Raw genomic sequence first — 23,828 nt, forward strand, 5'->3', positions numbered from 1 at the left:
TCCTCAACTTGAGACAAGTTGGCACCGAGAAAAAATAAAATAAAAATAATTGGCCACTGCCATGACAGATATTTACCCGTCAGTTGTTTTCTGGGTTTGATCGTGTAATGTTTGCAATGCGAGCCTGAAGGCTAAATAAACAGTTTAATTCTTCTTCCACAAATGAATGCAATATTAAATCAGAAAACAGCGGTTTGACCCATGTAAGCACATTCAACATATTGTTGCAAAGAAAATGTTTGCATATCGGCCCCCGTCAGACTCCATCCTAGCGCAGCAGAACATTCACCAAAGTAAAAAAACATAGTTGCAAAAGAGTGACCTGGTTGTTTATTTCACAAATGACAACATTCCAGAGACAAAACTATTTTTCTGTACAAAGATAAGAAAAATCTATTTCACATACTGTACAGTACAGTGCAGAAGTCCCTGGCTTTGTTTTCTGGAGCCTTTTTCACAGAAGTCAATATGACTTGTACAACATCAACTAAACAAAGTTTGGCGAGGTATGCCGCGGTCAACATCTGGATAAAGATTTTTTTTTTTTTTTAAACCCTGTATGGGTCAATATGAATCCAGTATTGACAGTTCTGTCTGTTCAGCATCCTCCACCAACAAGGACATTTCTACTTCTTCCTACTCCCTTTGAACACGCAAACTATCAGTGATTGCATAAGTTTCTTCTTTCTTTTAGTTTTTTTTTTATCTGCTACTTATGTTCAATAAACAAAGACGTAGCCTGAGAGCTAACAAACAAACCCAAATGCAAATCCCTCTGTATTGTTTTCACATTTATTAATTGTTCATCCTTGAAGAACGTCTGTGATCTACTTATGAACATGGCGCTCTCGTTTTGCACTGCAAAAAAACAACAACAACTGTGGCCTGAGACTTTTGCACAGTCCTGTACGTCCGAATAAGAAACCAAAAGCGTCCAGGGCGTCGTTGCGCCTCTTGCACAAAGTCGGCTCACTCCGGTCACGGCTGCAAAGCCCCCATGATAAAAATTCCTGTCTGAGCGACTAGCATTAGTGTTGTTGCGGCAGAGAGCCGTCGTTTTCAGAAGGCGTCTGCTCCTCACTCTGCGTTTGGCACAGGCCCAATGGATCTTCCTCGTCGTCCGTGTCGAAAAAGTCTCTCCAGCCGTATTCCTGCGCGTGCACCGACACCTCGTTGGCCATCAGGTGGGAGGAGCCCTCGATGAAATCGGCAAACCTGGACATTGGGCAGATCGGATCTACTTGGCAATGCAAACACGAGGTTGGAAATGCATTTTTCATGCATAAGCAGATAAAGAAAATAATCCATTCCATGTCCAACGGTTGAAATGAAAAGACAGAGAGCACCTCTTGGGGGACTGAAGCCTGCTGACAGCTTTCCACGGGCTGCACTCCCTGCTGTTGCAGAACTTGCGCAGCTCGTCCAGCGCCCGCAGCGTCTCCTCTTCCCCTTGCTTGCGATACTCCTCCTCTGTCAATAGGCGGCGCTTCTCCGGCTTCCAGTGAATATACCGGCGGATCTTCCTGAAAAGCAAACCACAAGCGCAAATGCTTCAAACGTTACAAAATTGGTAGTACTGGATTCTTTGTTGCAGCTGGTGACATCAAACTGAGTGAATGAAAGACGGCATGCGGAGTACCCCAGGTGTCCGCTCTCAGGCTACTTCTATTCAACATCTTCATGCCACTAGCTCAGATCATAAAACATCACGACGTCTTGAGCATTTCCAAAACTTAAAATAAAGTTTAGTTTGGCTTGTAAATTTTGCCGTTCACTGCTGCTTTTCTCAGAATCAAAACTATTATTTACTTTGCTTTGTTTTTTAATTTTAAATAAATTTGTTAAATTTAGTTCAAGCTTTTTTTTTTTTTTTATTATTATTATTTTAATTATATTATTATTAACGGCCCTCTGAGGGAAAGAAGAAAAGAAGTTTAATACCCCAAAGGTTTTTGGAGCCATTCTGAGTATTAAGGCTTTATATTTTGTCAATTAGACACGTATGAAAAAAAAAAAAAAAAAGTGTAACGATGACTATTTCTGCTTGTGTTGAGTATAACATTTGTACAATTTTATTTGAAATGTATTTTCGGTTATCCCCTTAGCGGGTTTTTTTTTATGTGTTGAAAGCACTGACCTGTATATATAACTGGATAGTCGATAGCCTTTTCACGCCAACGCAAGCCAGTGAAGTCACATAGCGGCCATCTTGCTACTCCCACCTCACGAGCAGACTACTGTATAAACTATACGGTATACGTACAGATATGAGACATATACAGCTCATAGGCAGTTAGTATAAGGCCGGAGGCAGGGTGGGGGTTTGTGCTGGGACGGTCACAATTTTTTAAAAAGTAAAAAAATAATAGTAATAATTAACAAGTGGACGGTATGTGCTGCTTTGAAGACCCCCTTTTTCTTTTATCGCTCAGTTCCTTAGCTATAGTTTATATATGTATTTAAGGCAAGTTGTAAAATGTCTGAAATCCTCTTGTTTATGTTTAATAAATTTAAAACATCATAAATGTTTCTACTAAGTACTGTCTCAAATGTTCTCCAATTTCGATACTGTAAATGTATAGGATCGTATGCCGAGAAACGTTTCTTGGGAGGAGCAATATGGCGGCCTCGCGACCTGAAAATTCTTGGCCGATGGGCTATCCTTTCATATATATAGATCAGTGGTTGAAAGGTACTTGTTTGATGTACCTGACGTTCGTTTGTGAATTAAGATTATTGAATAAAGTCCAGGGAAAAAAAAAAAAAAAAAAAAAAGTATAAAGGCTCTCTTGCGCCCTCTTGCGGCAGGCAGCACTTACCATATCGTAGGGAGGATATTCATGATGGGGTACTCGAGATTCTTGGCGATCACGGCTGCCACGATGATGGCGAAGGAAACTTGCTGGATTTGAATTCCCAGATAAATGAGAAACAGGCCGAACAACTGCAGCGTCCACGAAAGGATGTTGATGCTCTTGTCGTCCACCAGGGGGCCGTAGCGGTAACACACGGCAAAACTGATAAAGCCCACTATGATCACGTAACCTGCCGGGTGGGGAAAAATGACAAGCCATATTTGCATGACGCTATTAAATGCAAATCAGGAATTTTCAAGTCACTGATATTAAGACAGCAGAAAAAAAAAAAAAAAAGTCTTTTTGACCACAATTTGTATCTGATTTGCAAGTACCCAAAGCCACAGGCCAATGTTCTCGAAGGATGACGTTGAGGTTCCTGCAGACAAGCTGGATGGCGTACACCGAGAAGGACCAGCCACCGACAATCAGTATATAAAAAGGACTTTTCTGTGGAAACATTAAGGTCAAATGCATTTTTAGTTTACTAACTTACCGTTCTTTACGGTAGAAGGCCGCACGACGCTTACCTTTGGCAAAAGACGGGCCAGGATGAAAAAGAGAACGATGAGGGACGCAATCATTCCTGTGCCCATGCCAGCTGAATAGAAAAAAATTTGACTCCTATTGTAAAAAGAAACAAGTTAAAGACAAGACAGAACTTTCAATGAGGTACTCACTTGCCGATATCAGATTACCTGCTGAGCGAGTCGGCAAAAACAAATAGAATTACTCCCACCAGGAAAACCAAAAACAGATAGATGTCAAATTCTGTAAGAAAATGCAAACATCGTGTTGGGCCCAAGTCCTATTCACTTTTCGACATGAAAGGCGGACAGGATTTCGACGTACTGCGCAGCGACTTGACGGTGTACTTGGTTTTATCGCTGGGCTCGACCTTGAAGCAGGTCTTGTTGCTGAACAGGTGGATGTTGATGGTGGTCTCGTTGTGGCCTTCGCGCAGCAAACTCTGCAACCAGCTCCACACGCTGAAGCGTTCCAACTGCTGTAGCTCCTCCTCGCCTTGCACCGTTTCCGCTTTGAACACCTTGGAACTCCAAACTCGGACCTGCCGATTCATTTTATGAAGCCAAGCCACCAGCAGAATTTATTTGACGTTGGTGAAGTACACAAGAGTTGTCTGAAGGGGACACATTAGGGCCTGACCGATTAATCGGTCTGTTTTAGCAGTCGATGTTAGTTAGCCCTTTTCAAAATAGTCACAATCGGTCGGCTCGGGCTAGCTACCTACTACTTAATTGAGGCAAACTGGCAATTAAGCACAAACTGTGAATTACATTACATTATTGTTTTCTGAACATTTTGCACAGGAATTATTATTGAATAAATTAAATCTTTAAATAAATGTTTGTTGAAATTTATTAAAATCGTAATTGTCCCGAATTAATGGAATTTATTATTTTATTTTTTTTAAAGATTTTAGAATTTTGGTTAAAAATAAAAAGATTAAAAAGAAATCGGCCTAAAATTGAACCTTGTGGAACCCCAAATTTAATTCCTTGGATTCTGGATGAACATGAATCCATATTTGATATTTCTTGAAGCCAAATATCAGCCTCAACAAATCCCTATGACTCCTGCCGTGATGTTGAGACTCTGATCAATTCTCACTCAAATTGGACTTGTTCATACAACCAACCTGAATTCTCGTCCAGGTTTGCCTCCAGCTTGGCACGATGGCGTTTGTATAGCAGAACAGGTTGGAGCCCGACAGTTCGTACTTGTCTCCATCCTTGAGATCGATTATTGCAGGCTTGTTACCTGGATCGCAAGTGGACAAACGTTCATTTCTCATACAAGGTCATCAACAGCACATTTTGAACATAAATGCCAGTTGGTGTTCGTTTGTCCGCCATTGGCTGGCTGTCGGCAGGCGCTTGATTGTGCAACCTGATTAGCAATCAAACCGCTTTATTTTTGTTATTTTCTTTCCCACTGTAAATGAATGCTGGTGCCATAGAACACTTTTCCTCATTCATCCACATCTTTTAAATACACGCACTACAATTCTTGGACAACATTCTCAAAATTTGCAATCTGCTCACCACAACATTCAAGGTGAGGTGAATAAGATATTGTTTCAAATCATTCTGAATCTCATATTTATCTGGGATTCTGCCAAATGTCTTGAAATTTATTGATCCACATATTTTGGACCTGCCGATGGCCAAACATTATACATAATGGCTCACATTCTCAATCAGTTCCAACGCTAATTTCATTAATTTTAGCGACTTTAAATGCCTCTTTACTGTCCTACGTTCAATTGTTATTTTGTATTTTAACAATATATCGAGTGACTATTAATGTGTTTTCCCCATATACGTTTTGCGTGTCAAAATGTTATCGCCATTGTGATGTGTTGTCAGTTTCTGTGTTCTGCAAGATTTCCAATTATTACACCAACAGTACATACAAGTTTATTTCCCTTATGGACAAATGTCTATCTATCTATCCTATAGAAAAACACGGGAAAGCGTCGTTATGTTTCAATTTCCGAAAACAGATTGTGTCAATGTAGAGCAATCAGCTTGTTGTACAGGTTGTGTAGTCAGGAATAGCACGAGCTAACTTGCGCCGAGGCTAAACAACGAGACCGTCTCGTCGCTTTAGTCCCAGTATCTAAGCGTGTGTTGTGTATCTGAATACATCTTTACATCACACATTACCTGTAGCCTGTGACGAGTGAAGAGCGAAACACAACAGCAGCACCGTTAAAAGTACGGAACGGGCTTTTGTCGTGATTATTCGGTTTCTTTCGTTCATGCATCCCGCCATGATGATAGCGCCAGCTTGCTGTCGTTAGCCCCGCCCACTCCTAGTCTGTTTTCGGGCGTCAGAAGATATATGGCCAATCAGAACATCGCACTGTCAGTTTTTTTTTTCTCCTCCTAAAACTTTATTGATCATTTTAAAGCATGTAATCACGTGATTTCTATTGTTGCCGTTCAAAAATAGAGGTTTAAAGCGTAAACTAAATCAAAATTGCTTTAGTTCTTTCTGTCACACCCCACAAATTATAATAATAAACGGATTCGTAAATATGATTTAATATATAAAATAGTTATTGAGTAGCCTTAGGGCTGGGTATCGAAACGCTAATCCCCTGAATCGATTTTCTTTTTTTAAGTTCAATCTAATAATGATTAGATATTTATGGAACAGCAGTTAGTCTTAAATATTAAAGATTTAATTAACAAAAACTCAACAGACATTTAATACTGGTCAAATGATTTAGTTTATTTTTGTTAATGAAAGTAACACGTGTAATAATCACAAAAATTTACATCAGCAACGGTGACATGAAAATACCATTGTCATCATTGGAATTCATCCATAATAATTGTAAATATAAATTAAAACATTCTGGAGGTCTTTCATAAATGGAAGAAAATACTTTTACATTCCTGTGAACAGTAAATGTCAAAAAACATCAAGATACAAACAACATTTAGGTCTTAAAAATTCAATTGATGAGTTGGAACACACACCTTCTGATCCCCCTTCTTAAAAAGTGGATCACCACCCTGGCCTTTTCGATGTCCATGCAAGGTTGCATGTCAACCAGGACAGCCCTACAATATCCAGAACCTTTTGCAACTCTGGGCGGATCTCATCCACTCCAGGGGGCTTTGCTACCAAGGAGCTTTTTAAACACCACGGTGACTTCAGGAAAGCCCACCTCAGAATACCCAGACTCTGCAATGAGCATGAATACATATTGTATATCCAGTATAAGCAACAGTATAAACAAAAAGGTAGAGGCAATGTATTTTGTGTTTAGTTATCTTTCATGTTTTATATACTGCACTTTAACAGTTGAGGCTTTTGTGTTTCTAGCCATCTCCTTGTAACATCAAAGTACATCAAAGCAACTCGTGAAACGGAAAATGAAAACGAGCAGTGGATTTGAGGCTTTTCACTACAGAAAAAAAAAAACTACTTGTCTTTGAAAAGTACGGCTTTTTTCCCTAATAATGTGGTTTATTATAATCAATATACATCCACACAATCCAATCTCATTTTTTGGAGGAATTCGGGTGATTTATTGAAAACTGGGGAAAGATAAAAGCGATGATTTGTCTCGTGGGCGTGAAGCTTCGCTGCTTGATTTAAAAGAGGCCATGAAGGGATCACGTGAGTTCAGGTCAATATAATGGGAGGCGAAGGCGGGCAAGCTTCATCGTCGTCATCCTCACTTGAGGCGGGGTTAGGTCGCAGCAAGGAGCGACGCAGCTTCTCCAAAAACTTCGACGCTGTGCTCCGTTTGTCCTCCGTCCACCGAATTTTACACACCTCTAAAAGGTAGGCCATTAAAAACACTAATAACTCCTGGTAAAACTGGTGGTGGTAAAACTCCTCCCCGTGGAGGCTTACCACAAAATGTGTTTTTCTACCCTCTTCTCTTATCTTATCGCGACGTCTATATCCTCCCAATGTTGTTAAAAAAAGTTTCCAAGAAGTTGTGCTCTGTCCACGCGTCGTCGACTAATTGACACGGCAAACTGAACAAATTAAATAAGGCGGCTAACTAGCTTGATTTGATGTCGTTTAGGGGACAAAGCTGGCTTTGTCGTCGTCGAATTTGGTGGTGGTGGCGTTAGTTAACGGTCCGAGGCAGGGCGAAATTCCTCCCCGGCGATGCGAGGTCCTGCTCGGGTGACTTTACTTGGATGTCAGGGCTTACGAAATTCGCAGTTGAGCTATTTTTTAGTGACTTTAGAACTCTTGTTAGTCCTAGAAAACGATTTGGAGCACTGCCTCTATCTTCTCCCAACTAAAATGTTATGTCAGAACTCGACATGTTTGGGGAAATGACTCAGATGTTCTTCTTGTTTGGGAAGCAGCTGCTGCTCACACACGTCACCTGCACACACTTTTACTGACTTGGGGTGAAGGGAAAAAATGAAAAAAATAAAACTATTCCTTTTCGCCCTCTTCCTTGATCCAGGAAGTTGATCCTCTCCAACCATGACTCTCGAGGGGGGAATGAAATGCGTCAAGTTCTTGCTCTTCTTATTCAACTTCATCTTCTGGGTGAGTCTCACACGATTTCAAGTCTGGAATTGGGGGTGGGGGGGAACTGGAGTTGTTCCGATTTCCGATCACGTGGTTGATCAATATCAGGTGAAAAAGTTAGGATTTAAAAAAATGGTGTTAAGTTGCAGTGACCAAACCGGAAAACGTGATCGTTGACTTCCTGTGTATGCCGCAATAACGAGCAAGACAACGGGGTGGTTTGAAGTTGAACTTGGTTTAAAAAACAAATGAAAAAAATAAATAAATCGGCAAAACCCAATGTCACTGAAAACGTCTTAAATGGAACAAAATGTTATCATTTTTAATGACCTAATAGGGCAGAATAAGCCCTTCTGCCCCCAATTATCTTTTTATTGAACATTTGCATGGTTCTCTCGTACATTAATTTACATATTAGTCATCCATAACTTGGTACATTACAATTGTGTCTACACATTTATAACTCAAAATACCTCATTGTCCTGACACCATTTTACAAGAACACCTCTTTGTAGTAATTCAAAGATCTCTAGAACAAAGAAACATGTGGTGCACCTTATCTATTTAGACCATGTCGATCCATTTCTTTATTGTATACTTTTAACAATCTCCTTGTAATGGCCTACCTGCAGGCACCATTGAGAATCTAAAATAGGTATTTATCATCGGAACAAAGATTCCCTGGTGGTAAAGTCCCTAAATAGTAATACAAAGTTAAATAAGGGGAACATTTATCGCAGAATCTGATAGACTTCCTGCCAAAAAAGGTAGCAATTCTGAGCAGTACCAAATGACGTGAAAATAATTTGCGGCATTAGCATCTGTGCAGCCGTACTGTCCGACAAAAATGACCCCTTTCAAACTAAAAATTAATACTGTCATGTGGCATTGTACAAATTGGCGGAAACTTGGGCAGTGTGTCCTCACATACCTCAAAATTGGTTATGTCGTTTTTGTTTTAGTTTTTAGCTACCTTTCAACACTTTAGGTTTCAAAGATAAATTAATAAGCCATACATGAGAGACATCAAAGTACTTGTTGCAACTCATGAAATGGAAAAGGAGACTGTGGCTGTGGTCCTCATTTGCCACTTAATGAGCATTGTGCTTAATCACTTTGGATAGACTTGTTTGAATCTTTACTGCCCTGATTCACAGGATGTCTCAAGTCCCCCAAAAGTTTCATGTTATGTATTGGCGCACACATTCCATGTGAAGAAAAACTATATACTCTAACTTAGTCATGCACTGTAGCTTTACATGTAATTTGTTTCCATCGGTATTTGGCATGCATTATCCCTGATTTTTTTTTTATTTGGTTTGAACCACTGCTGCACAAGACTGGTAAGCCATATAAAGCATTACCGGGCGGGTACCTTTTTTGGATACTTTTAGTCCAATAAAATAAAATAATAAAACAAGTGGGCAAATTTGAATATCCACTTTGTCTCTTAATGTCAATGTATGTGATTGGGACTCTGTATTGGCAAATACTTCAAATCATGTGACTTAAACTCTGACGTGGGGGGGGGGGTTACTGAGTGGAAAATCACTAGAGAACACTTCAAAATGATGGATTCCTCTGTTTTTGTTTTTGGTGATTGCTAGTTATCTTTTACCCCAATGAACATTTTTTCCCCCTATAAACTGCTGATGGCATTGCTCCAAAATTCCAAATAATGAAAAGGAAACATTGGTAAAATACTGAGAGAGGTCCAGTGTGTTTGTGTTTTTTGTTGTTTTTGTTTTGTTTTTTTTTCTTCTTCTTCTTAAGATCTCGTTGCCTGACTGACCAGCTGCCCTCGCAAAAAAGTGTGACTTACACTTAATAAATAAATAAAAAAATAAATCCGGCATGCACATCACGATAGGTTCGTGTGTTAAGCGCTTTACAGCAAGTGCTGGTGATGGAATGTGAATCTTATGACCAGATTGTAGAGTTTGCACGGTGCCATGTGACTTTTTTTTTTTTTTTTTTTTTTTTTTTTTTTTTTTTTTCTTCGCCCCCCCTTCCTTCTTTCTGTGTCTCCTCCAGCAAGGCGGAACAGTTTCAAGTTCAGTTGTAGTTTGACAGGAAAGAGGAAGATGTGAATGACAAAGTGGATTTTGCTCTCTGTACACACTTACATGGTTTGCCTTATGAAGTTAAAAAAATCCGAAATGTATAACTTGAAAGAAGTGTGATTTTTCCAGATCAAGTTACTTCAGTTGTAGTTTACCTCAAAAACAAACATAACATTCTGACTATGTTGTATATTTTTGAAAAAAAAAGAACAAAATTACTTGGGTATTTCTTAAGAGAATAAATGACCATTAATTAAAGAAAGTTTTATATTGAGGAAAATATTCATGTTTTGAGAAAATTCACATTTCAATAACAGAAAGTCAAATATGAAGAAAAAGTGTAAATGCAACATGTTTCATTGATGAAATCATTGCATTATGCCATAAATAAAACTTCCAGAAATGGCTGGCACAATTTTTTGTCTTGAATCAGTTTAGTCTGGGCTGCGCGTCCAGCAAACGACTTGTTGTAGCACGGGGCTGAAAACATCTTTTTCAGCAGCCTTTGCCAAAATGACATTGGAACAGTTTGATTAAAGGGAACTTGCTGTGTATTACCTTCTGCAAAAATGGAATTGAGTTTCTTAAATACAAATGGTTGCCTCTGGAGTGTTTGTTGGGTACACAGCTTAGCGTTCACAACCGCAATTGTTGACTCTGAAGTTGTCACGCGTTAGAATTTGTGAGCTACTTTTGTGTTAGGTGATTGGTGATGAACCGAATGCATGACTCGTCAGATTGTCACCAATGTTCGGACTTGGGACATGCTATGATGGAAGACTTGAATTGACTTTTATAAAGGCAATTTCAAGAGTGTAATTTTTTTATTTTTTCCACCCTCCAGTTATGTGTCAAGAGAAAAAAGTGAAAGAAGACTTTGTCATTAGATACTCAAACTCTGTCAACTCAAGTTTAGCTTAGCGATAGCTGCTCAAACTTCAACTATGCGTCATGTCTGTTTGTGTTTCATTGACAAAGTAACAACCAAATTAAATTGAGTGAGTAAAGTGCCATTCAAAATATCTGGTCGTAAAACCAATCTTCAAGCAATGTTTTTGTGAACATTATAGTTGATGAAGTGGACATTTTGTTGCGACGATGACCTCATCCATGATGCAGCATATGTGTCTGACTGAAATGATTAATGTACATGTTGCAAGTGGGTAAACGCCTCATCCTTATTTTATTCAAGCTCCTGACGTTTTGTAGGGTTGACGTCCTTGTTTGCTTGATCTTATTGGCTCCTTTTTGTTTCCCTACAGCACCCATTAGATGGCTATTTGACTTCAATTCAAATATTTACATTGCTAGCAAGCTGGCCAACCAAAGGGGCAAGGCCAGCTGGTAAAATGACTTGCCATGTCATTTGTTTTCTTACTGGCCTTATTGTATGTTTTATTCCAGCCAGCAACTTCTGTCCGTGTTTGCTGGATGTTTTGTTGTTAGCCATGTTCTGGGTGGTCAACAGTTTGCTACTTTTCTGAGATTGCAAGCCTATGAGTGTCCATCTGGGCTTGAAAGGAAGCTGGAGGATATGCCAAGTGCCGACTGACTCAAAAAGTATACTGGGCGCCTGGTCACACTTGATGATCACTTTTGCTACATGAAAACCTGCTCGCATAAACGTTGTCGCCGTTATAATTTTGATTTCCGTTTGATACGTGTAGGTCATGATGGCTAATCACCGCCACAGGAAGCAGAGTAGAAAAAGTTGAGCAGCAGTTGAATTTTCTTGAGAATTTTGGCTTTGTCCTCAAGCTGACCCTCACATTTGCACCAGATTAATAAAAAAAAAAAAAAAAAAAAAAAAAAAAATATATATATATATATATATTAGGGGTGTGAATTGCCTAGTACCTGACGATTCGATTCGATACCGATTAATCCCGATACGAATTTATAAGTCGATTGTTGCGATTTTTTTTCTTTCAAATTTAGAAAATACTAATCAGTAAGCTTGTAGAGTGTAAGATTTATATGAAAATGTATTATTTATTTATCTGAAATTTCAGTCTTATAGAGGTTGTAATCTGTTTCATGTTTGAACAGCATTAAAATAAAATATTAAGGCTTAATGTTCCGTTCATTTAACATTCTTCCATGCTCAAGGTGTGAATCCTAAAAAATAAATAAATAAAAAATCGATTCTGCCGATTATTGAATCGCGCGATGTAGTATCGCGATATATCGCCAATCGAGGAAAAAAAAAAGTGGAAAATTTGCCACTTTATAAACTGTCAACTATGATATTGTTATAATCTCTGCTAAAGCAATTAATATCTCTTTGTTTGAAAACCCGACAAGAAGTACGTTTTAAAGGGGTACTTCCTCCGTAGACATTTTGCAAACTGTATCCTTTGTAGCGTGACGTTTCCTTTCTGCTGGCCGGCGCGACGAGAAAAAAAAAAAAAGCGGCAAATTTGCCACTTTTTTTTTTTTCTCGTCATATTGCTCCCGCCCTCTAAAAAAAAAAATTATAAATTCTACGTGACCCTAATACATATGCAATACTTTTTGTCCTCAATTTTTTTTTTCAATTTTTTATTTATTAATAGTTAGTGAAAAGAAAATTAGCGAAATTGTATTTGATTTTATTTAAATAATTATAATAATTGCCCCACTACAACTGAATAAACCGGTAGAACACATATGAACATGGTAAATATTGTGATGTTAGTTTTCCCAAGGGTAAACACATCTTCGTTTAAAAAAAAAAAAAAAAAAGAAGTGGTGGTGGGGGTGTGCACAAACCAATGAGTTAAAAGCAAGAATGAGTGTCACTTGCTGTTGGAAGAGTATTTAATTCAACGTTTGTGATAGCACTGACTTCTTACCACTTCAAAGATCCTGATCAAGTTCACTCTAAAGGTAAATTGGAAAACAGGAAAGGAAAATAAAATATTTAAAAACGTTCACTTGAGCGGCTCGCTAGCTTAAATGCTAACATATAATGGAAAATCCCATTGACCAGCTAATAGTTGGCATCGATGGCCATGTTTGTCCAAACCTTAATTAAAGCAAGGGACATTTGAAAGCAAATGCTGGAATAACACACGTAGACATTGTGGATTACTTGACATTCCTCACATGCGTGTACAGCTTAACCTCTATGAAAAATAACAAATATTACAGAAACCTAAAAGTAGAAGAGGATTTGTGACAAGTTTGAGTTATGAATGCAAGCACAGAACAAATTCAAATTGTATCATGCGTTATGACACCAAAATCTGTAGCGACGTGACTGTTGTTTTCAACACAACTGGGTGATTTAAAGTTGTTATACTGTATAGTGGGGGAGGGGCCAGTGTTATAGTTTTGGAATTTTTCGTTTTAGTTAGTTAGTTTTAATTAGTTTTTAGGGTGATTCTGTTAGTTTTTATCAGTTTAGTTATTTAATAAATGCTTAGGTTTAGTTGTTAATTACTGTATTTGTGCGCAGTATTTATAAAAATAAATAAAATACAAAAATGGAGCGACGTCATCTGAAGGTGCTTTTCTATTGGCTGCTGTGAGATGACATCACTTATATAACACACTTTCAAATGTCCTTATTCCGGTTAATAGTAAATAAATAAATAGCTCTACCCATAATTTTTTTTTTTTTTTCCAATAAAAGGCATTTTCGTTTATTTTGTCAATTGTTTTTTGAATTTTATTTTTTTCCGTTAGTTTTAGTTAACAAAAATAACCTTGGGAGGGGCCACTCATGATGTGGTGTTTACGTACTTGCTTAACCGAAACATTGTTCGAATAATTTGATTTCTTATATTAGCGATTCCACTTGATCCAGCAGTTTACCGTCACAACCTTTGGGAAAGATCTGATGAGTCGCACACTGACGCACAATGCGTCCGCGCTGAGAAATGGCAACCACAAAGTATTTGCAACATCCTTCCGTCTGGTTGCTGTCTTCTTGCTTACTCATCACGCCCGACTGATGTGCGATTAGCAAAGCGCTCGTCTGCTTAACTGGGCCGCTGAGAAATTCAATCATATAGTAAAAGTGCTTTTTGTCCTGACTTCTCCTCCTATGCTGTTATTTATTTTTTATTTTTTATTTTTTTTTGCAGTTATGCGGCCTGGCGATGATCGTGGTGGGCGTCCTGGTTCAGGTGTCCTTGCATCAAACGGTCATGATCAACGACGCGTCGGCCTCAGGGGCGCCCATCGTCATCATCGCCGTGGGTGTGGTCATCTTCTTCGTTTCCTTCTTCGGCTGCTGCGGTGCCTGGAAGGAGAACTACTGCATGGTCACCATGGTAACAAGTCGCCGCGTGAATGGCACCAAATGGCAAATGTGTTCTAGTGGTGTTTAACTTCCCCCACGCCTCTTTTCTCTCCTCTCCCACAGTTTTCCATCCTTCTCTCATTGATCATCCTTGTTCAGATTGCAGCAGCCATCGCCGGTTACGTCTTCAGAAACAAAGTGAGCACTAAGGTTTTATTTTTTTATTTTTAAATTGTATTATTATTATTTTTTATTTTATTTTTTTTTTAAATCAATGGGCAGTGCAAGGTCTAAGTGCAACGCTGCCTGGTCAATGGGTTGTGGAATCAAAAACAGCCACCAACTATGGCCAGGAGATGGCAGCATTGTATCTCTTTTCAATGGGTTTCCTGTGTATGAAATTACAATGAAACTATGAAATAGAACGTTTTTCCAGAATGACGTGAAAGCCTTTGTCCTAATTTTTTATTTTTTTTGTAACGTGTGGCAGTGAGAGTTAATCTGGTAATTTTCATTATTTTTCAAGTACAATTAGTACCTTAAAAAAAAAAAAAAAAAAGTAATTTTACTACTTGCTGTCGACTGATGATGACATCACCTGTGCTGAGGAAGTGGGTAACGACCAATCATGGCTCAGTTTAGTGACCAAACCCAGAAAACATTACCTACTTCCTCAGCACAGGTGATGTCTTCATCAGTTGACTGCAAGTGGAAAAATTACTTTTTAAATTATTGTACATGAAAAATGACATTATCAAATTAATTCTGGACAAAATATGAACTTTTCCCTGCTGAAAATTGTTCAATGAGTATCCCTTTAAACATTTCTTGACAATAATTTGTGACCTCACTAGTCTAAACATGACATTCTGATTAATATAACAATTTTGGAATGTGAGTTATGAAGCAAAATCGAGCCTTATTAGTAGGGGTGTGAATTGCCTAGTACCTGACGATTCGATTCGTATCACGATTCACAGGTCACGATTCGATTCGATACCGATTAATCCCGATACGAATGGTCACGATTCGATACCGATTAATCCCGATACGAATTTATAAGTCGATTGTTGCGATTTTTTTTCATTCATATTTAGAAAATACTAATCAGTAAGCTTGTAGAGTGTAAGATTTATATGAAAATGTATTATTTATTTATCTGAAATTTCAGTCTTATAGAGGTTGTAATCTGTTTCATGTTTGAACAGCATTAAAATAAAAATATTAAGGCTTAATGTGCCGTTCATATAACATTCTTCCATGCTCAAGGTGTGAATCCTTAAAAAAAAAAAAAAAAAAAAATCGATTCGAGAATCGCGCGATGTAGTATCGCGATATATCGCCGAATCGATTTTTTTTTAACACCCCTACTTATTAGTGTTGTTCCGATACTGAAACTGGTATCGGCAGAGCTGCCAATACTGCCTTAAACCAGTGGTATCGGTATCGTGAGTACTCACAAGTAAAATGCCGATACCATTAATTCCAACACTAATATAGGATTTTGGATGCAGCATCTTGTGTCTTGCTGGTGCACGGCATTCACTGGTATGTGACATGTTCACTGCATGCCGATCTAAGATATCCTATTGGCCCGTGAATGCTCTGAACCAATGGCAGGACAGCTTGTTTTCTAAAGCTGCGCTGTGATTGGTTGTTACCTGAGAAGCTGTGATGTCATCTTCAGTCGACAGCAAGTGGCAAAATGGCCGCCCCCTGAGATGGATAAAAAAGGCTTGATTTTGCTGCGCAACTCATTTTCCCCTAATGGATTGGTAACCACAATATCATATTTAGTCTATAGGGGTTGTATAGAACTTATTAACAAAAACAAAAAAACGTTGGAGTGTTAATTTCCTCTTTAATATTAAATTGAACCTTTGTGTGATGCAGGCCAAATTTGTATACAGAGTGGAACATGCCTTTGACTTTCACTAATCTTCGCTAGCACAATTACGATAAATATTTGCATGAAATATTTTCTAGGCCAGAAAATGTAAATCAGTAAATGCAGCACTATTTGAGTATGCCTTCTTGTGTCACATGATGGATGTAGAGCTTAACTAGAGGTTCCTTTTCCCTCGCAGGTGTCAGACGTGGTCCAGGACAGTCTTACCGACATGATCAACAGGTACAGCAACAGCACGGCTGACTTCAAAACCAGCGTGGACAAGCTTCAGGAGGACGTGAGTTGCCGTATTGACTTAAACTCGGCGTGGCAGTGCCGCATCCTGGGGCGTTGCCGCCGTTTCCACGCTGCGTTGTTTGCCTTTGTCTTGTCGTAATGTGTCACAAATGAGCCTTTTGTGATTCTAGTTGAAATGCTGCGGCATGAACGACTCCTCCGACTGGAGAAACTTCCGGCCTGATGGGAACTCGGTGCCCGACTCGTGCTGTGTGAACGTGTCCACCAATTGCGGCGTCGGAGCCATGACCGACTCTGCCAAAGTGCACCAAAAGGTAACAAGTCACAAGTATTATTTGCATAGTTTTACATTCATTTCAGATGGTGGTGGTGGTGTTGTTGTTGTTGTTGTTGTTGTTATTATTATTATTATTATTATTATTATTATTCGGTCTTTGTATTTAACAGGCCTGGGCAATATACCTTTTTTTTGGGGGGGGGGGATCTGTCATCAAGGCAATTTTTAATGTTTACCCCCACCCCTTCAACTGTTTGAATGACTGACATGTTTTAAAAAAATTAGGCATACCCCCAATATGTAATTTTCACATTCTACCAACCAGCTTTTTTTTTCTTTTCTTTTTTTTTTGTTCCCCCCCAGTAAGTTCCACCCTCATTGCTATTTCCTTGTATCAACTTCCACAGAAATAGATTATTATTATTTTTTATTTTTTTTTAAACAGAATGTGTGAAAGTTAATTGTTTCCATGAAAAAAATACACGTATGTGACTGAATAAATGAACATTGTCAATGTCTAAATGAGAATTCAAGGTGCATGGCTCACCTGTTGTGAAAGGTACCAGCCATCAGTTTTGTGTCCAATGAATTAAGTTCTGATTTCACACCATTTTTTGAGGAAAAATTACAACAAGATGATGATTTCACTGTTTTCATATTACATGACATTTTTTGTTTGGGTGAATTTTCCCATGTCAAATCAGCTCATTGGCTAAACAATCTCATCTTTATTGAAATTTTACTTCTGACTGCTCGCTGACTACACTGCAGGCTGTGCCCGAAGAGTGGCGTTGCACACCTGTGGGAGGGGGTTAAGAAATGTGGGAGGAAACTAGAGAAAAGCCACACGGGCATGTTGACTCGTGCGAACTCCCCACAGGACGGAACCACAAACCACTAGGCCAACAAACATCAAATGTGGGTGTTAAACTTTTTTTTTTTTTTTTTTTTTTGCATGAATGGCAAAAGGTGGACCTTCTGCCATTTAGTGGTGCACCATAGAATTGTTCTGGATGTCACTGGTATAAATGGACTGGTGTACATTATTATTAGTAAATAAATTTTCAGGCAGTGTTTCTATTTGAATCATCTTTCCAATGTTGCGGTTTGTTCAGGAAGCATAATAGCGCCTAACATGACTTTGTGGTTTCCCTCAAGGGTTGCGCCAACGCTGTTGAGGAGCTGCTGAAGAAAAATATCCTGTGGGTGATCATCGCCGCTCTTGTTCTGGCTTTTATCGAGGTACGTGTCCACCGGATGAAGCGGGAGTGCCCAAACTCAAACAATGGTCACGGCAATACGTGTGTTTGATTATATCAAGCTTTTCGAGGTTTGCAGACCACCACATACAACTAAAATGGTAACCATTTCTATTCGTAAAGCCGCGATGAGTTACAATAAGCAGCTTTGCTCCATTTTAAGGTCATCTTGGAACAGATTGTTCTTGTCTTGCTTCTGAATGTGCAGATTGCCTCAGTGAAGGAGGCAGATCTATTCTAGTGTGGTACAGGGATGTAACAATATCCAAACCTCACAATACGATATTGTGGGGAGGTCGGCGATATTTTTTTTAAAAATTGAGTTCCTCCACATAATGACTTGCTTCACGAGCATGTTACATTCCCCTTCATCTGACAATTAGTGTAGATTTTAAACTTCGAAGTGCCAAAACATCCCTAATGAAAATTAAATTGCACTAAAACTAGCCACCAGAGGGTACTAGAACGGCACAAATGGAAAGCAACTTGACTTTTAACGGAAGTAAATATCATGAACATGACGATATTGTAGCAGTGTTAATTTCACGATATTGCCCTTATCGTTAAATCCGTAGAATCAGAAAAATCTGACTTTTATAATACAGCTCTAGAGACCACTGGAAAGCAATTGGTTTCTGATTTTGTTGATATTCTAAGTTTAAGTAAAATGTTCTTTTTTTTTTTTTTTTTTTTTTTTTGTCCCCTCCCCATTTGTCTATAAACTACTGACAATGTAACTCTCTAATTCCGAATCCAAATATTCTCATTCATAGCATTTGCAGAATATGACAAATGGTCACATAAAGTTTCAGGGCTGGATAACTTACTATTTCAAGCATTTTAACTACAGCTGTACCAAAGTGCTGCACATTGAGACTGAATATAAAACCTAAAGCATTAAAAAAGAAAATACTACACATAATTAGGTAAATAAATATGCAGAACTATACAAGAGGTCCCTTTTACATTGCCATTTGATTCTGCATCATCCGCAAGTCTGATCGCGTTTTGTGAAATTGTTAGATGATTGAAGTCTCCAATCAGAAGTCGGATGGCACAAAATTGCTAAAACTGGAATCCAACCATCGATAATTGCACATCTTGGTGTGATTAAATTTAAAGGTGACGTATGTGGCCTTTGTCGAGTGTGGACACCTGTGCTGGAAAACGAAGAATGATGCGATCCAAAAGCAAACATTGACTCTGAAGTGACGTGATGCGCATCCTGTTGCCGGGTGGCGTTCAAGTGACTTTATGTTTGTGTGGTGGTTCCCCCTCGCAGGTGATGGGCGTGGTGTTCGCCTGCGTGTTGATGCGAGGCATCCGCAGCGGCTACGAAGTCATGTGAGACGCCCGCCGGACTTCACGTGGAAGACGAGTCACTTGGGTTTTCTTTTTTGCGGCACCCAGAACAATCTCGCAGCCCTCTTAGTGCTCAGGAGTATTTGCGCTTGGATAAACTCGTAGGCATGCAATTTGCGTTTTCTTCTTACCACATGACACTGTCCACTTTTTCTTGATGGTTGAGGATCATGAATAACTTTGCTGTTACGTTAAGATTTGTGAATTTTTTGTTTTTAAAGCTTGTTCGTTCCCAGGTTGTTTTTATTAAAGAACCTTTCCATCCAAATTGGTTTGAAGAGTATATTTTATTGCAGGGACACGTTTATCTCAATATGGCACAGCAACATATCAAAACACGAGCAAATGATAAGAAAAATATGCCTACCAATTGAAATGTAATGAGTCATTGCAAAAGGCACAATATTGAATTAAGATTATTTTAACTATTTTTTTAACTTGACGTGAACTTTTCTTTAAGGTGCCAATACTGAGTAGTTGGCTTCAGTGCAGGCCAAACACAACCATGCAAGTAATCAGGTTTTCTTTTATTTCCAGCCTGCTTTGGATTCAATATTTTTAACTACATTTTTCTATCATTCCCTTGCAATAAGTAGAAATATTACAAAATAAATATGAGTGCACACGGAAGAAAATGCAGATTTTCTAACAAACGGAATGTGTCGAAACAGTATTCACCTTAAACCCAACAACATTTCGCCTTAAAGTCGAGATTTCGATGTAAATGAAAGCAGTGCAATCCCAGTCATGAGTTTCAGTCTGTGAAATGTGTAAACTGCAATCCACAAAGTCCAAGTAAACGCCTATTAAACACTGACCGATGTTGCCAACCTTAAGTGAACTGAGCAGTCCTAGACTAAAAATGTTGACATCTAACTTTGACCATCTTGCGTTTTGAAATACTGATGCTGTCAATTGGTGAGGAGGAAGTTGTTAATCCCCCACTTCCCATTAGGAGCGTCCGATACCATTTGGGTAGTTGGCGGAGAGGAACACCAGGCAGTGCAAAAGTAGCGATATGTCCGAGTCTGGGGAGCAAAAAGAGAAAAACAAACATTTGAAAAGACTTAAATGATGGGCGCCATTTTGAAAATAGTTACCCTTGCTACAACATATATACACTGTCCAATATACTTTTTTTGTTGTTTTTTTGTCTTTCTACCTGTAAGTTCTTTGACTGCACTGCACTGTAGGCCATTTATTTTGACACTAGGTAACACATTACCTTTGAGCGAGGAGGAGACGCGAAGCCACTGGTCCAACCACTCTCGGCACTGGTTGACGGCGAGATGATCTGAGTTGAGTCCCCTCAAGTAGCAGGCCTGAAAAAAGCCAAAAGAAAGGCCGGCTGTGGGTGGGGGCTCTTCCAACAGGGGCGCGCGGCACCTGCCTGGGGGGTCAAGGGTCACACCTGTCTCACTTCAGAGTCGCTGAGCTGGCGCGGGCCCAGCTTGCCGAGAGCTCGGTCCAGCTGGAGCAGCTCCAAGGCGTGACTGCTCAGCCGCCGGCCCATCAGGAAGCCGGGGAGGCGGGGCGTCAAGAACAGCAGTGGGCTCAAGTTTCTCTACAAAATGTTTTCAAAAGTCCACGTGATTTTGAGATCATGTGAGCTTGCCTCCCCCCCAACGAAATGAAATTGTTGCTATTTTCTGTGTGTACTCAGTTGGTTTTATTTGTTTTGTTTTTTGGGTCTATACTTATTTTAGCAATTATCTCAACATATTTTTGTTCATGTAGATTTCCTCTATAGTGAGATGAGTCAACGGTTTACCGACCATTTGTTCCACACTCAACTTGCTCATGCCCAGCGGCGTCCCCGAAAAGAGGCTTCGCACTGCAAGGATTTCCGGCACTTTGGGATTTGCTCCGTTTTGCACCTGAAATTGAAGGAGAAACACAAAGTATGTTGGTTTGTTTTTGGTTTTTGTCTTGATGTTTTCTTTCTGACAGCATGCCTGCCCTTGAGGGTCTACGTCACGCGTTTCTTTTGACCCTGATGACAGGAAAGCGATGCATTCACAAAGTGAAGTGCACCCGGAAGTATTCACGGTTCTTCACTTTTCCACATTTTTGTTATATTGTAGCCTCACTCCTAAATGATTTTTTTGTTTTTGTTTGTTTGTTTCTGCTCAAGATTCTTCACACAATACTGTAACGTCCTTGTCTCAAAGAAGAAGCATCATCTAGCTTCCTTTATTTTTGTACTGCCTTCCAGAATAATCTCTAACAATCCCGGTGTCGGTGTAAAATGTGATCAGGCTGCCAGATTGTATCGGGTCACCTGCAGATGACGTCACGCTACAGGATTGTCCGGAAATTGTTTACAATTGTTCAAAATAAAATTTATGGACTAAAATTGTAAAAACGTAAATAAACCTAAAATAAAAACACATAATACTTTTAAGAGTGAAAAAATAATAGATTGAAGTGCCTTTGCGCTTGCCGGTGACGTCATTACAGCAGCGCTAACGAAGTTAGCTTTTTTTTGTTTTGTTTTTTTCAGCTGTTGACAAATCAATCACAATAAAAAAATTAAAAAAACAGTCTTAATGATAATAGGAACACATTAACAATCTAAAGTTTAGATTCTAAACTGACAATATTTGTCACATCTGAGACTATTTTGTGTATTTATCATTTAGTCAATCTATTTTACTATCAAATATATTTTGCGTTTATATTCTTAGGTTTATTTACAATTTCAGTCTGTACATTTTATTTAAATTACATCTTTAATATTTTCTTGCCATTGTTTGACTTCAACTGGATAATTTCCAGACAATCCTGTAGCCGGGACCCCGATACGATATGGCAGCCCGAGCTCATCTATAAAAACTTGCAAGTCATCCCGCGTATGTACCTGCGAGCACAAGTTGTGGAGACGAGTGCGCATTTGAGAATCTTTCATCTGGCCGCTGGCGTGCTGGAGGTCTCGCACGACGGGCCGATGCTGTCGCACCCTCAGCGAATGGTACAACTGGCGAAACTCCAACTGCTGCCTCGGAGTCCAGAAATGCGGGATCAGCACCTGGCGGGGGAAAAAGTACCTGGGTGGGGGGGGTCGGATGCAATCGTTCAATTCAATGGGGGCAAATGTTTGACGGGCCTCGTGTCACATGGGAGTGCGACTCACATCAAGAAGAAAACCAGGTAGTTGGCAAAGGGAGGAATGGAAATCAACACCAACGGGATGCCTTTCAGCATGTCTCGGCGAAACTGCAGCACACAAACAATAGCGCTGACATCATGTTGCCGCAACTTCAGTTTGAAAGCACTCTGAGAACAAGTTTAATAAGAAACAAGCGTTTAAATTCACTCACCTGTCGGAGTTTTTCCATTTCCCTGTAGGATAAATCTTGGAACTTGATTCCATCGCTTGACATCTTTCTTTTGATCAAGGTCACGTCTTTGGCATCTCGGAAAAGAAGTTTGAATCCTCCATTTTTTTTTTGGGGGGGGGGGGGGGGGGCATTGAATTAGGATCAGATCATCGAATTGTCATCTCAGCTTGATATGCTATAATACTGTGCATGCCATAATTATTGGCACCCCTGGTAAAGATGTGTTCTTCAGCTACCAATAGAGTTTATTTTTTTTCTAAATATATATATATATATATATATATATATAGTTCCCAAATTAAAAAAAAAAAGTAATTGCTGAGCAATATCTAAAATATTCAGTACAACCAATCACATTCACACCTACAATTTAGTCTTCAATTCACCCCAGAATTTTCTGATTGAAAGATGACTGAGGAGTGGGCTCACTTAACCCAAGTCATGATTTGACTGCTTGATTTTTGCTACTTAGTTAAGTCTTGAGACAAATGCCTTATCTGACTTGACCTCACCTTCCCCAAAGGTATGGTAGAGCAAATAAAAGCGTGGGAATCGCCTTTTGAGGAAGTCTTCATATTTGCTGTTGACCCACTGCAGTCTGGACGTCACATAGCGACCAAGCCCTCGTCGGACGTCGGACGACGAGTAATATCTACAAATTGCAATTCCAGATTGGGGACAATCGTAATCAGTAGTGCAACAATACTAAACAAGTCGTGCAAAGCATTACAGGGGGGAAAAAAACAGACATCCAAATAATTCAGAATTAAATGATGAATTGCTGCAAGCTGTCAAACACCGCAGGTCGCAAGTGTCAACACTGGAACCAAAAAGCCAGGTCAAGCTCAAACAACATCCAACGTTTGCAATTTTGAAACAAACCTGGACTGATGACACACACACGGGCCATTACAGTACGGTACATTACGGTACAGTCCATTAGAAATGTGGTTGCTTCGGACGCTCCACAGTCGAATCAAAGACAAATTGTTGGCGAGCCTCGAACAGGACAGCGCCATGTCTGAACAAGTCAACTTCCGCGTCCTTACCGTAATGACATAAATGCGCAACAACAAGAACCGATAATGCGCGCTTTTCGTATATAAAATAACGGTATTGCTTGACAAAATGTTTTACCCGTTTATTGTAATGTATAAGACGATCATTCTCAGTTACAAGGTATTTCAAGCGAATTACACTATTGCATATGTTTGTTTTTGGTGTTTGTTTTACACAGCATTCTCGCATCTCGACATT

At 39.3% G+C, this 23,828-nt stretch overlaps 3 protein-coding genes across 3 annotated transcripts; 1 reads left to right on the top strand and 2 right to left on the bottom strand.

Moving 5' to 3' along the window:
- Nucleotides 1-307: 307 nt before the first annotated feature.
- nemp1 (nuclear envelope integral membrane protein 1) lies at nucleotides 308-5,690 on the bottom strand. Its single transcript, XM_077513279.1, has 9 exons — nucleotides 5,546-5,690; nucleotides 4,516-4,637; nucleotides 3,708-3,924; nucleotides 3,554-3,626; nucleotides 3,386-3,479; nucleotides 3,191-3,305; nucleotides 2,820-3,045; nucleotides 1,347-1,523; nucleotides 308-1,215 (listed from the first exon to the last, which is right to left on the bottom strand). The coding sequence occupies exons 1-9, from the start codon at nucleotides 5,652-5,654 to the stop codon at nucleotides 1,029-1,031; spliced, it is 1,320 nt and encodes a 439-aa protein (XP_077369405.1). The 5' UTR covers nucleotides 5,655-5,690; the 3' UTR covers nucleotides 308-1,028.
- A 1,324-nt stretch (nucleotides 5,691-7,014) lies between these two features.
- Nucleotides 7,015-19,498, top strand: cd63 (CD63 molecule). The gene is made up of 8 exons (XM_077513280.1): nucleotides 7,015-7,181; nucleotides 7,828-7,913; nucleotides 14,029-14,217; nucleotides 14,310-14,384; nucleotides 16,274-16,372; nucleotides 16,503-16,646; nucleotides 17,768-17,851; nucleotides 19,151-19,498. Exons 2-8 carry the CDS (start codon nucleotides 7,848-7,850, stop codon nucleotides 19,214-19,216), a joined length of 723 nt encoding a protein of 240 aa, XP_077369406.1. The 5' UTR covers nucleotides 7,015-7,181; nucleotides 7,828-7,847; the 3' UTR covers nucleotides 19,217-19,498.
- letmd1 (LETM1 domain containing 1) lies at nucleotides 19,499-23,649 on the bottom strand. The gene is made up of 9 exons (XM_077513283.1): nucleotides 23,454-23,649; nucleotides 23,084-23,223; nucleotides 22,551-22,666; nucleotides 22,364-22,446; nucleotides 22,091-22,277; nucleotides 21,006-21,107; nucleotides 20,642-20,794; nucleotides 20,456-20,552; nucleotides 19,499-20,258 (listed from the first exon to the last, which is right to left on the bottom strand). The coding sequence occupies exons 1-9, from the start codon at nucleotides 23,588-23,590 to the stop codon at nucleotides 20,182-20,184; spliced, it is 1,092 nt and encodes a 363-aa protein (XP_077369409.1). The 5' UTR covers nucleotides 23,591-23,649; the 3' UTR covers nucleotides 19,499-20,181.
- Between the last annotated feature and the right edge of the window lie 179 nt (nucleotides 23,650-23,828).

The sequence above is a fragment of the Festucalex cinctus genome, chromosome 2, assembly GCF_051991245.1.
Source record: "Festucalex cinctus isolate MCC-2025b chromosome 2, RoL_Fcin_1.0, whole genome shotgun sequence".
Lineage (NCBI taxonomy): Eukaryota > Metazoa > Chordata > Actinopteri > Syngnathiformes > Syngnathidae > Festucalex > Festucalex cinctus.